The sequence below is a fragment of the Erinaceus europaeus genome, chromosome 16, assembly GCF_950295315.1.
Source record: "Erinaceus europaeus chromosome 16, mEriEur2.1, whole genome shotgun sequence".
NCBI classification, from domain to species: Eukaryota; Metazoa; Chordata; class Mammalia; order Eulipotyphla; family Erinaceidae; genus Erinaceus; species Erinaceus europaeus.
In genome coordinates this window covers 38,454,111-38,468,549 of record NC_080177.1, presented here as the reverse complement: position 1 = coordinate 38,468,549, position 14,439 = coordinate 38,454,111, and the positions used below count along the sequence as shown (strand labels likewise).

Sequence of the window (14,439 nt, the reverse complement as noted above, 5' to 3'; positions counted from 1 at the left end):
AAACATTACTAAAATAGTATAATATGTGGATTTTGAAAATCCTTTATTACTTTAAGAGGGCTCTCATACAGATTTTTCATTGTCCTTTGCAAATTCAAAAAACTTTACTATTAAACCATCAGCTATTGGACCTGCATATATAAAGAAATTATTTTTTCATCAAACATTCGCTAAATAAGTGGTTGTTATTGAGTCTCCAGAATTTCATTTTTAGGTGTGAAGTTGAAGGCAACTTGCAGGATTGAATCAAAATATCCCCACTCAGCATCTGAAACAGGTGTGTCAGCAGTACTTAGAAATCTTATTTTTATGGACTCACCAGCTCAAAAGCTTGCTGGGCCAGGGAGAACAATGTGACCTTTTGTGCAACAATAACTTCTTGCCATTGCCAGCAGAATCTCTTCTCTGTGTCTGGGTCCTACTCCATTGGACAAAAGACAGTCCATCTGTCACCTATGCTGCTTGGAGGCATTCCTATCTTTGTTCCTGTGTCCTGTGTCCTGTGCCTTGCACCAGGTACTGAGAGACTGATGTGTTTTCTGGAGCTTCGTTCCCATGTAACTAAGACCCAGTGGCTTAAAAACAACTATTTCATTTGTAGTATGGTTCTGTTAGCCAGGGGCATGGGTCGTGCTCAGCTGGGCAATTCTCTTGCCCCATGTGATACCAACTGAAGTGACTCGTTAGTAACATCTGATGAGTGGGCTGATGTTAAAGGACCCAGGACCACTGTAGTCATATGTCTGGTGCTTCAGTTGATAGTTGGAAGGCTGGGACATCTCCCTGAGGCTTCTCCTGCATAGTGGCATTGATGGTGGTAGAGGTGTCCAAGGTTTTTTAAACAGCAGCATGAGGCTCTAGAGAGAGCCAGGCAGAAGCTGCAAGAGTTCTTCAAACCTGGTTTTGAAGTCTCAGAACATTGCTTTATACTCATCCTGTGGGAAAACACATCACTAAGTCCATTCTAGGTTTTGGGAGGGGAATTTGACCCCCCTCTCAATGAGAGAAGTAATACAAGTTTCTGATTATCTCTCACTATTTGACATATTGTGCTGCATAATAGTAGAGCCATTGGGAGACCTGGGGGGAAGATCAGGTATTGTGGATGAATGACACGTGACCAAAGGTACTTTGAATTTGAGGGCAAAACTCAAAAGATCACATAACTGAAGAGGTAGAGTTGGTAGCGGGGCAGTTGAGCATAGGGTCTTCTTTCAGAACTGTGACTGACTGTAAGGAGAAAGTGGGAATGAGGGTGAAGGTACAGAGGAAGGCGAGGTACTGGCTTTTACTGTTTTGAAGTGTAGAGGTCACCCGTGACCTGCCCAACCATGGTCATGCATTTCTGTTCTGTTGACTGACCTCTTAACTGATTAACTCTGTAGAAATTCCTTCTTCACTTGCTTTTGATTCAGCTTTTTCTTCTTGGTCTTCATCATTCCACCTGTGACTAAAAAAGTATTGCTTCTGTAGGTGATTAGGTGATTGTCTTTCCCAGCATCTGTTTTTTGTCTTCTCTGCTCTTTTATTCTTCACCCTTTTCTCAGGCAGTCTTTTTGAGATTTTAATTGTTGCTTGGGTGGTGAATGCTCCCAACTCTGCAACTTCTCTTACCGTCCGTCCTGTGCCTTCCCCTGGACACCCATCTAATTCCCATACCACTTTATTATAATGCTATTTCCCTGCTTAGGTCAGAAGCCTGTTTGGTGTTCCCTTTCTCAGTCCCTCACTCTGTGCTGCCAAACAGGTCATCAAGTACTACTGATTGATTTTTGCCTCTAAAACCTAAGTTTTCAACTGTGGAGCTCTGCTGTCCCAGAATTACTATCTCAGAATCCTTGAGACTTAAACCTACATGTTTTTTATAAAGCTTCCCAGGTGGTTCTGATATTCACACAGTAATGAAAACAGTTTTTGCCTAACCCCCCAAGCCCCTTTGAGTCGAAAGTCAGGCCCCTTATTGTGGAGGCTTTAACCTTTTAATCTGGCCCCTGCCCAACTTTACCTTTCTTTTCTTTTTAAAAAAATTTTATTATCTTTATTTTATTTACTGGATAGAGACAGCCAGAAATTGAGAGGGAAGGGGATGATAGAGAGGGAGAGACAGAGAGACAGCTGCGACACTGCTTCACCACTTGCAAAGCTTTCGCCTTGTAGGTGGGGACTGGGAGCTTCAACCTGGGTCTTTGTACACTGTAACATGTGCGTTCAACTAGGTGCGCTATCCTTTACCTTTCTTTTCTTTCTTTTCTTTTTTTTTTTTTTTTTTCTTTTTCCTCCTCCAGGGTTATTGCTGGGCTCGGTGCCTGCACCATGAATCCACCGCTCCTGGAGGCCTTTTTTTCCCTCCTTTTGTTACCCTTATTGTTGTAGCCCTGTGGTTATCATTGTTGTTGATATCCTTGTTGTTGGATAGGACAGAGAGAAATGGAGAGAGGTGGGGAAGACAGAGAGGGAGAGAAAGACAGACACCTGCAGACCTGCTTCACCGCCGTGAAGCGACTCCCCTGCAGGTGGGGAGCCGGGGGCTCGAACCGGGATCCTTATGCCGGTCGATCCTTATGCTTTGCGCCACATGCGCTTAACCCACTGCGCCACCACCCGACCCCCCTTTTCTTTTTTTTTCCCTTTTGTTGCCCTTGTTGTTTTATTGTTGTAGTTATTATTGTTGTTGTCGTTGTTGGATAGGACAGAGAGAAATGGAGAGAGGGAGGGGAAGACAGAGAGGAGGAGAGAAAGATAGACACCTGCAGACCTGCTTCACCACCTGTGAAGCGACTCCCCTGCAGGTGGGGAGCCGGGGTTCGAACAGGGATCCTTATGCCGGTCCTTGTGCTTTGCGCCACCTGCGCTTAGCCCGCTGCGCTACCGCCCGACTCCCTTACCTTAATTTTCTATCACTCACCTGACTTTGTGTTCTCCAGTAGTGATCTGCTGTACTCATTGCTTTTATGCATACTGTTGCCTACATTTCCCATTTAGTTTTGTTGTTTGGTTTTAAGATTGTTCACCCAATGTCTCCTCTACGAAGTCTTCCCTGATGTCCTTTCTGTCCCAGATGCTTTGGACTATTACTGCATCTTGTTGCATGTGTCTTATCATGCTTCCTTTTGTAACATTCTCTCCTTTCAAGTAGAGCTCTGTGAAGACAGAGATGTTGCTACTCCTTATTGTACCCCTAGTATCTGACACTGTAAGTTTTAAATGAATCAGCTTATAGCTTAACCTAATTCACATTCTGTCGTCTTCTGGCGCAGTTTATTCCACTGTCGTTACCTTAATTATTTTCTATAGAGCATTTCACGGATCTTCGTTTAAAAGTACTAAGCGTGAACTCTGTAAGTAGACTGACATACTGCTTACGTAACCTGCAATATCTGTGCATCTGTGTTCAGGCAATTTAAATTATACTGTATCTTCATCTGTGGAGGGTGACATTTCTGTTTGTTTTTCTTCCTTATTAGGTATGGTTCTGGGGTTGTAAGGAGCAGAAACCAACCTGAGTTAGCTAGAATTAAAAAGAATGCAATAATCAAGGATCAAAGTACATTTGGGCTAGTAGAAACCCTTAAGTATCCTCTTTCCAGCTCCCTTTGCTGCTTGTCTCTGTTCATCTGCCTCATTCCTCACTTTCTCTGCTTCTACAGCCATGTAACAGATTATGACATGCCCGAAGTTCCTGCACTTACATTTTATAGCTCTCCCCACCCGCAGGAACAGACTGGTTGTCTTAGTCCCAGTGTGACTGTTTCAGACTGAGAATGTCACCAGTCAGCTTGGGCTTGATGTCCACCTCTGATTATTCAGATTCAGGTGGTGGGGAGGATGCTGGCACGGCCATTTCATTAAAAGATGGCGCCAGAGTTCACTATAGGGAGCCGAGGAATGGATTATCTGAGAAGTATCATTGTGAGCAATGTTTACTAGTTTAGAACCTGTTGACTAGCAGCACATAGTTGAGAGAAAGAAGGGTGCAAAGGAGAGTGTGCAAACACAAGCAGCACAAGAACCCTTGCTAGATCTCCACACCACACCGAGAAGGATAGATTTCTGAGTCATTTAGAGCCCTGACTGGAATTGATTTACATATTTCTCTTAATATTTGACTTAAGTGATAGGGTGATACATTAAGACAAAATGGGTTTATAATGGTTATTTACACTTTGGGCATGTTCATTGTTATCATAGTGACAGTTACAGATATGTTTAAGAAAACTCATGTAATGGTCCAGGAGGTGGCGCAGTAGATAAAGCATCGGACTCTCAAGCATGAGGTCCTGAGTTCAATCCCTGGCAGCACATGTACCAGAGTGATGTCTCGCTCTTTCTCTCTCCTCCTATGTTTCTCATTAATAAATAAATAGAATCTTTAAAAAAAAGAGGGAAGAATCATGTAAATTATCCTGCTCTTGGCTCAGAAAAAGGACATATAAGTAAGACTTGAAATACACTGTCTTGGGAGTCAGGCTGTAGTGCAGCAGGCTAAGTAAGCACAGGTGGCACAAAGCACAATGATCGGCATAAGAATCCCGGTTCGAACCCTGACTCCCCACCTGCAGGGGAACCGCTTCACAGGTGGTGAAGCAGGTCTGCAGGTGTCTATCTTTCTCTCCCCTTTTTTATCTTCCCCTCTTCTCTCCATTTCTCTCCTATCCAACAACAATAACAACAATAATAACTACAACAATAAAACAAGGGCAACAAAGGGAATAAATAAATATTAAAAATAAATAAACATTAAAAAAAAAAGAAATACACTAGCTTGAGGCCAGGTGGTAGCATGCTGTAGAGCAGGCATGTTACAATGTTCAAGTCCCTGGTCCCGACCTGCAGGGAGGTGGGAGGAGCTTTCACAAGTGGCAAAGCAGTGCTGTGGTGTTTCGTTTACTCTCTACATCTCTGTCTCCCCCTTCTCATTCAATTTCTCTCTGTCCGTGTCCAGTAAGTATATAAATACAATATTAGAGGGAAACAAAAAAAAAAAGATACACTCCCTGGTTCCAGAGACGTTTCTGTGTGGCTGACTTTTCTGGTGTGATGGCAAGGGGAACATATTTGAAAACACAGTAAGACTAGCTTCCGGTGAAACTTTAAATCCATTGTCATACTGTAACTACTGTCATACTGTAAATACTGTAAAACAAACACAGAAAATCCACAAAACTCACTGGTTTCAACTTCTGTTGCTTTCAGTTGGGCCTCTCCTCTTTGCCACAGGGAGCATGCTTCAGGGTGTGACCAGAGAAGGGATAAAAACTAGCCTGTTAGGAGAGGAATAGTTACCAGGTGTGCAGTCCTTGACTTCCTGTAGTCTTTGGGAGTCCTGGATCTTCATATTTATCCCTAGAAATTTTGTGTGATTCCCTGTCCTTTCTTTCAGCTCTTTAGAAAAAAAGCCTCTGTCCGTGAGTAGAGAACAGTGATGTCGATGTGACACTGTGGGCCAGTGGTCATAACATGCTGTGATCTCTATCCAGTGGTAGATAATACAGTTGAGGGCCAGCAGGAGAACTCAGCTGGGCAGTGAGCCTCCTTTGTTTTGTGTGCAACTCAGGCTTGAGCTTGGCACCAAATGCATGGGGTGGGAGTGGGGAGCTTCAGTGCTGTGAAGTCTTGTCTTTCTCTGCATTTTGTTTTTCGGTCTGAAAAAGTTGGCCCAGAGTGGTGAAGTACTAGTGACAACAACAGCAAAATGAAAATACAGTTGAACACTGGACTGCCCACTGAATCCCTACATATCTTTTAAACAATAGTATTAGTTTAAGATAAATATTTTTTTCTTAAATCATCTACTTATTTAAGTGGGGGGACCAGAGTATCACTCTGGCACATGCAATTCTGGGGATCCAGCTTGGGACCTCAGCTTGAGAGTTCAGTGCTTTTTCTACTGCACCACTTCCCAGGCCCCTAGCTTAAAGTATTAATACAGAAAATATTTTAGGTACTTACTGTATTTTTGACAATTTTTGAACTAAGACTCATCTTTATGGCTTCTGAAACTGATTATGAATAGCCCTGTAGAGTCACAATTTATGTATTGTTTTTGTAGTATTTTTCTAGTCTAGTAATAAGAATACACAAAGGAAAGGGGATGAGTGCAGAGAATTAAGATCTTGTTATGTTCAGGTAGCTAGATTTGGTCTCTTTTAATTTCTTTATTGGGGGATTAATAGTTTACAGTTGATAGTTAAAGACAGTAGTTGTACATGGCATAACATTTCTCAGTTTTCTACATAACAATTCAGCTGTCATTAGGTTCTCCTCTTCCATCATGATACAGGACCTAAACTCTTCCCTCCCCACCCCAGAGTCTTTTACTTTGGGTCAATACACCGACACTCCAGTCCAAGTTCTGCTTAGTGTTTTCAATTTAGGTTTGGTCTCTTATAAATAAAGATACTGCAAACATTAATAGGATTTGAGAGTGAGAGATGAGATTTAATTAGTATACTATTTTCTGACTGGTTCATTTAAAAATATTTCTTGAGTGTTTCTCAGAGGTCCATTAGAAAAACATTTGCTGGATTAAGCAAGTGCTAATACAGCCTCTGCAGAATTCTCATGTGCTTATTTGTGCTCTCTTTCCAAAAAGATTTGAAGATTTGACTTTATAGAACAGGCAACCTTATAGTTACTTTGTATATCACTCTTTTTTTAAAAGTTTTTAAAAAAATTTTATTTTCCCTTTTGTAACCCTTGTTGTTTTTGTTGTTGTTGTAGTTATTGTTGTTGTTATTGGTGTTGTCATTGTTAGATAGGACAGAGAGAAATGGAAAGAGGAGAGGAAGACAGAGAGGCTGAGAGAAAGATAGAAACCTGCAGACCTGCTTTACCACCTGTGAAGTGACCCCCCTGCAGGTGGGGAGCCGGGGGCTCGAACCAGGATCCTTATGTTGGTCCCTGCGCTTCGCACCACGTGCGCTTAACCCACTGTGCTACCGCCCGACTCCCTGTATATCACTCTTAAATGAAGTTTGTGAAAGTGATTTGAATCTCATTACAGCTGAAGCCAGGTTTTGTAGCCCTTTGCTTTTGCAGGATGTATGGAAGGTGATTTATGACCATCCTTGTCTTTTACTTTAGTGCTTATAACTTATATCTTTCACTTAAGAAGTCTGCAAATAAATGATTTCTTTCTTCTCTCTTTTTAGGTACAATGGTGCTTTACCTAATGGAGACAGAGGACGGAGAAAAAGCAGATTTGCTCTTTATAAACAGCCCAAAGCTAATGGTGTCAAACCCAGCACTGTCCATGTGATATCCACACCTCAGGCATCCAAGGTAGGGGGCTGGGGCTAGAGCTGGGGTTGGGCTGGAGGTGACAAATGGAAGTATGTGCTGTTTACTCCTCTTCAACTTCCTCTTAGTCTTATTTCTCTGTAGGATAGAATTCCTCAACCATTTGAGACCAGATACTTTTATCTGTTAGGAAGGGCTGTCCTGTGCATTATAGGATGTCCAGAAGCGCCTCTGGACTTGATCAAGGTCCTACCCCCAGCTGTCACTTCCATTGTGAAAATACAAAAAATGTCTCCAGGCATTGCTGTGTATGTTTTGGTGGTGGGGTGGCAAAACTCGCTCCCTATCCCCTCCTCATAATGAGTTACTCAAGCTGCTTGCTATTTAACTACCTGGTGAAAGCACCCTAGATTAAAGTAGTGTGCTGCAAAGATAGATGATGTTCCTTATCCTAAGGAGATTTTACATTAAATCTTGGTGTAAAACCTCATTAAGATTTGTAATACTTTTCTGTTGATTAAATATAGTATTTTCACTTAGTCTGCTTGTAAATGGAATTAAATTTGTATAATTATGAAAATGATGGGAAGTAAACAGAACTAAGTGCTGTAAGAAGTCTACTGTACATATTTCTTATAAGAAGTCATTAAAATGTTAACTTTTGTAGTTACTTCATATGTTTCGGGTATAGGTATATGGGTGGGTAGGGGGAATCACACTTTCCATTCTGGAGATCCTATTAGATTTATGACTGTTATCCTTTTAATTACATACATTTATTAATGGTCAGTATAGACTCCTTTCCCCCAGTATAATTTTATTTACAATAAAGTATTTCATGCAGGGTACTGACTTTAAATGTTTATTTATCTTAATGAGTTTTGCCCATCTGGAATAAATAAGAAACTTGATTCTCAATTTTTACTGAAAACCCATCAGAGAGAAACGAATAGCTTCATGGAAGCACATGTGGTATTTGTACTCAGTCTTAGAAACAGATCACCTTTGTTAATATTTTAGTTATAAAAACTCCTGTTGATTCTGATGCCTGCCCATTAAAAAAAAAGTTTTCTAGACTATACCAGTTATTATTGGCTTGTGATAATAGAGAAGAAAGTATCAAACAGCACTGAAACAGGAAAGGAAAGATTAACAATTCATGGGCAGGTTTTAACTAAGAAAGGGAAATAAAATAGAAGTTTTAGTAAGGGAAGGACACTCTGTAGGGAAAGCAAAGGAAACCAGGCTTATAAAGAGTCTGGCAAAAGGAGGAAGTGAATTAGCCACAGAATCTTGGAAGGTCAAGGGGATATGAGAACACTGTATAGTTAAAAAATATTTGGTGAAGAATATCAAGACAATTATTATTTTGATTTTGTTGCCAAAACTTCCGTGCTCTGAACTTATTTTCATATATATATATATATATATATATATATATATACACACATATACATATATATATGGGGGGGAAGGGGAAGGAGAGAAAAAAAAATACACAGAAGTGGGGTGGGGTGGGAGTGGAGAAAGAGAGAGAGAGAATGAGAACAAGAACACAAGATGCCATAGCACTAAAGTTTCCTCCAGTGTCGTGGGGACCAGGCTTAAACCTGGATCATGGCAGGTGCATAATCCAGGTAAGCTATCTTGCCACTCCAGCAAATGCTTGTACCTATGTGATAAGTACTAAAAATGCTCTGATACTATTAATGTAGTTCTATGATTTGCTGGTAATTCAACAGTATTCTTTCTTTCTTCTGCCTCTGTACCTTCTTGCATTTCTTTTTATTTTGAAATCTCCTATGTTAATACATTGTCTTCAGATATTAAAAACTTTTTATAGAAATTTTTGATTACTCAGGTTTCATGTTATGTTAGCATATCATATTGGAAGATTTAAGAAAATATTTATTTCCTTTTTGTTGCCCTTGTTTTTTTTTTAATTGTTGTAGTTGTTGTTATTGATGATGTTGTTGTTAGAACAGAGAAATGGAGAGAGGAGGGGAAGACAAAGAGGGAGGTAGAGATAGACACCTGCAGACCTGCTTCACTGCCTGTGAAGGGACTCCCGTACAGGTAGGGAGGTGGGGGCTCGAACCAGGACCCTTACTTCAGTCCTTGATCTTTGTACCCACTGCTCTACTGCCTGACTCCCATATTGGAAGATCTTATTCAGTACCCTCCTCCATCTGTTTGACTTTTAGTCTTACCTTTGTAACTACATTTTACTAGAAGTTATTTGGATTGTAAATCTTTTATAGGACTAGATGATAGTGTGGTAGTGTACCCAGGAGAGCACATGTACAAAGTGCTATGTACAAAGCACTATGTACAAAGTGCTGGGTTCAAGTCTCTGGTCCCCACTGCAGGAGGGAAAGAAGCACCATGAGCACTGGAACAGCACTTTGCATGCCACTGTTTCTCCCTCTCTCTGTCAGAGAAGAAAGAAAAAAGGCAAAAAATAAAAATAAAAATAATTTGCTAGGTGCCTATATCAAGCTGTGTTTAAAACATCTTCTAATCAGATGAAACACAAAGTAAAAAATATATATATGTTCATAGCAGCAAAATTTATATTAGCCTAAACTTGGAGGCAACCTGGGTGCCCAACAATAGATGAGTAGCTAAGAAAGTTGTAGTATATAATATATACACAACTCAGCTACTAAAAATGATAAAGTTACCTTCCCCTCATCTTGGATGTGTTTTTTGGGGAAAGAGGGCCAACACTTAGTTCCCCAACATTTAAAAAACTCATCATGTATTATCTCAACAAAGAATTGAGGAGAAAACATGATTTTCAGGAATTTTTACTTTTATTTGAGAAAAATGAGAACATAGACATGTTAGAACATGAGAGGGAGAAGGAGAGGGAGAGGGGGAGGGAGGGATAAAGAAAGAGAGACAGAGACAGAGACAGAATTAGAGTTGATACTCACATGATGATATCTGGGCAGAGACAGCAAGAAGCTCACAGGTCTATACTAGACCTTGCCATGATTTGTGTCATTTAATGCTATTTACAAAGAAATACGTCTTATGTACTGACAAGACTGGTTACTTTTGGTCTCCTTGGTCTAAAATTTAGGTGATTTAATATTTCAAAAAAAGTTATTATTAGAAATGCATTGACAGTTTAAGCCCACTGTTAAATTCAATCGGTTTACTCATTTGAAACCTTAAGTGCTTAGATTGAAGGGATATATACTCAGAACTGAAGTCTATGCATTAAAAAGCTCGAGACATTTAATATTTTTTCCAAGAGTTTTACACCACACTTACCTTAATTGAATCCTGTTTTTTCACCGACATCCTTTTAAAAATGCTTTCTTTCCTCTTATCTCTTCCAGTTCATGGAACTAGAATGATTTAATTGTTTCCATTTCAGTTACTCCTTCTTAAGCCCCTGCATTATTAACTTATTTCTTCTTTTCCTTGCATCTTTTGACCTCTCTGACTAACAGTTCATTCTCCTGCATATTTCAGTGACTCAGTATCTAGCCCAATCTCTATTTCTCCCCAGTGCCTGTTAAGGGGAACATCTTTGTTTCATAGTGTTTTGATGCTTTGAATTTCAGAGACTCTGATCCCTGTGTACATTTCCTACTGATGCCCTAGCCCTTTGTCACTTTAAAGAGACCACTGCAATTTCTTTCTGCTTCTGTGTACATATGCATTCTTTTCTAATCTCCTCAAGGCAGCCAACCTTTTAGGCTGCTCTTCTTTGCCACTGTCCTGAGCATATTTGACTTTCTCAGTTATATGTTGCCTTCATCCTAGATTCCTGTTCTCTGAAATTTGTTTGCACCCCTTCTTTGTGAGTCCCTGAATCCGGGCCTTTCCCAGGCCCTGAGTTGTTTTTCTTTCTTTTGTCTTTGTTGTTGCCAGGGCTTCACTACTCTGAACTGAGTATTCTCCCCCTTGTCCTCCCATCCCCCCATCCCCAGACAGAGAAAGAGACAGAGAGACAGAGGGAGAGAGGGAAATTATAACACAGTGCTGAAAATTTCTCCAGTGTGTTGAGATCTGTGCTGGAACCTGGATTGCACATGACAAAGCGAAGCACTATCCTGGTGAGCTATCTTAATTGGCTAGCTATTATTTGTTTTCTCTCTTCTTCCTTCCTTTTCTTCTAGTTGCATATCAGAATGCTGGGCAAAAGCTGCTTGCCCTGGAATAACAGTAGTTTTTCTGCTCTGAAATTTCTAATTCTATATTATTGGTAATGTCAGTTTTAATGGTCATCTTTAGTTGGAGTTGTAAAAGTATGACCTAGAAGGGCATATGCATTTACCCTATTTTGATTTCATGCACTTTACCTTATGAACAGTTGTTATTTCTTCACTATGCCACAGTCATAATCTGGGGGCAGATCAAAAAGGCACCCCTAGTAGTGCAAGTGGCAAATGAGTCCTCTTGGTTGTCTGAGTGCTAATTCCAAGTTCTATCACATGAGTATCGCAAGTATACACTGCTACTGTATAGTCTCTATTTGTGTGACCTCCTCCGTATATGTAATCTCTATTTGTATGCATACTTGCTCTAGGAATAGTTATACAAAGATATTTCTTCCATTCTATAATATTCCTTGAAATGCTCTAACATCCCCCCCCCCACTTTTTTTTTTTAAGTTCAGCTATAAGGGCAGCAAATAATTGATCCACTCATTTCTTTATTTAACAAATATTTTTCTAGCACCTTCTGTGGCCAGGCATTGGGTATATACTATAGTGAGCAAAACTTGTTCACATGGAACAGATTGTCTAATGAGTAAGGCACACAGAAGTTATCCTTGTGGTATATTTTTCATAGCACATTGTGAAAGTGCAGTGAGGGAAAAGCAAAAAGTGGCAAGAGAAAAGGGGCACAGGGTGGCTAGAGTGGCATGTGAACTGCAAGCTGAAGAGTAAAGAGAAGTTAAGCTGGGAGATCAGAGAGATAACTAGTGTTCTTGCAGTCTAGTTGGGAAACACAATTTTGTTCCTAAGGGGAGACAATGAAGAATGATCATGAGAGGGATTGGCACAGTCTGAGAGTTCAAGCCCACTCATACATGTCTCTTTACTTTTTTAATATGTGAGACAACAGTTTTGCTCATATTTAACTTGTGTAGTATGGTAGTGGTGATGATACCAGATAGATGACTGTTAACGCTGGCAACATGGCATAAATTTAGGAAAATTACTGTGGAACACTCTTCATGATGACTTTCCTTCAGATTGTGCTGTATGAGAATTTTCTTTAAAGTAACTAGGTGTTACTTTGTTCCAGTTGCCATATTTTGAAATGGGAAATATCAGTGATATTAGAGGGATAGTTTAAAGAAAAATTAAGGCTATTTAATGTGATTACTACAACCAAAGCTACTCTTCAGCTGCTTTCTACCAGTTGATAAAATACTTAAATTCTTCCCTATCACCTGTTGAATGATACAGTAGTAACTATAAGAAGTGATAAAACGGGGGCCAGGTGGTAGTGTAGAGGGTTAAGCACACATGGCGCAAAGCACAAGGACTGGTGTAAGGATCCCAGTTTGAGCCCCCAGCTCCCCACCTGGAGGGGGGCTTGCCTCAGTCAGTGAAGCAGGTCTGCAGGTGTCTATCTTTCTCTCCCTGTCTTCCCCTCCTCTCTCGATTTCTCTCTGTTCTATCCAACAACAATAACAAGGGCAACAAAAGGGAAAGAATAGCCTCCAGGAGCAGTGGATTCATAGTGCAGGCACCAGAGTCCCAGCAATAACTCTGGAGGCAAAAAAAAAAAAAAAAAGAAAAAAAGAAAAGAAAAAGTGATAAACGGGACCAGCAAGGTAGCTTAGAGTTAGAGCATACATGTATACATAAATAAACAAATGTCTGTGGCTCCTGAGGCGTTCCTGAAGCACCAGGTTCAGTTCCTAGCACCTTCGTATGCCAGAGCTGAGTAGTACTCTGGTCTCTGTGTCTCTCTGTTAACACATACACACACATACATACATACATACATACACATACATACATAACGTCTCTCTAAAAATAAATCTTGCATGAGCAGGCAGGTATTGCAGTATATAGACTTGACTATGTGGTGACCTGGGTTATAGTCTTAGCAGCACATATAATAAAACAATGCTCTGGTGGGAATAGCTTTTGCTCTTAAAATGAATAAACATTTTTGAAAGGTGGTAAAGCCAGTAATGTAAATTTCTCTATAAACTCGTCAATTCAAGCTAATTTTGAATACTATAAGGGTTCTTCTCTTGAGTTCTCACTGTCAGACCTGAGTCTTAGTGACAATGGGTGACCTGTCTCTACTACATATTCACTGTAAGGCTAGAGTCTTCTGTGTTCATCATTAAACTTGGATTTTTCTTTTTATTTAAAATCTCATTTATTAGCGAGAAAGAGGACTTTAATAAGATTCATTAAGAAAACAGATCTCAAATAAAATTAGAAATGAAACAGATGTTAAGGCCAATATCATGGAAGTATGAAAGATTGTAAGAGACTGTTATGAACAATTAATTATATACAAGTTGTTTAAGCTAGAAAAGTGGGTACATTACTAGAAATATACAGCTTACTAGGACTGAATCATAGAAGAAAATAAAAGAAAATGAGACTGGTAATGAGACTGGATAAGTAATCAAAATTTCCCAAAATATGTAAGTTCAGTCCCAGATGCTCCCAACCCAGTGGCTGGTGAAATTCCATGGATGATGGAACAGTGCTTTTGTGTCTCTTTCTCTGTCTTGATTTCTTTTTATTAATGATTTACAAGGTTGTAAGATAATGGGTATAATTCCACACAGTTCTCACAGTTATACCCACGTGTCAATAATTATACTATATTTTATTATTATTTATTGATTTAATAGTGACTGACAAGACCATAGGACAAGAGGGGTACAATTCCACACAGTTTACACCAGAGTTCCATATCCCATACCCTCCATTGAAAGTTTCCATATTCTTTATCCTTCTGGGAGTATGGACCAAAGATCTTTACGGAGTGCAGAAGGTGGGAGGTCTGGGTTCTGTAATTGCTTCTCTGCTGGACATGGACATTGGCAGGTTAATCCATATTCCCAGGCGGTTTCTAACTTTTCCTAGTGGGACAGGGCTCTGGAGAGGTGGGGTTCCAGGACATATTGGTGAGATTATCTGCTCAGGGAAGTCAGGTTGGCATCATAGTAGCATCTGCAACTTGGTGGCTGAAAGGTAT

The 14,439-nt window shown here is 40.1% G+C and overlaps 1 protein-coding gene across 2 annotated transcripts in view; it reads left to right on the top strand.

Annotated features, from left to right (window-relative positions):
• Positions 1–14,439, top strand: part of PELI2 (pellino E3 ubiquitin protein ligase family member 2) — a 204,352-nt gene that overhangs the window by 59,651 nt on the left and 130,262 nt on the right. Inside the window, exon 2 of one of the 2 annotated variants that reach the window (XM_007533119.2) lies at positions 7,152–7,281. The exons of the other annotated variant lie outside the window; for it this stretch is intronic. Within the exon in view, the coding sequence (XP_007533181.2) occupies positions 7,152–7,281 (130 nt within the window). The remainder of the gene's footprint in view (positions 1–7,151; positions 7,282–14,439) is intronic. 2 annotated transcript variants of the gene reach the window in all.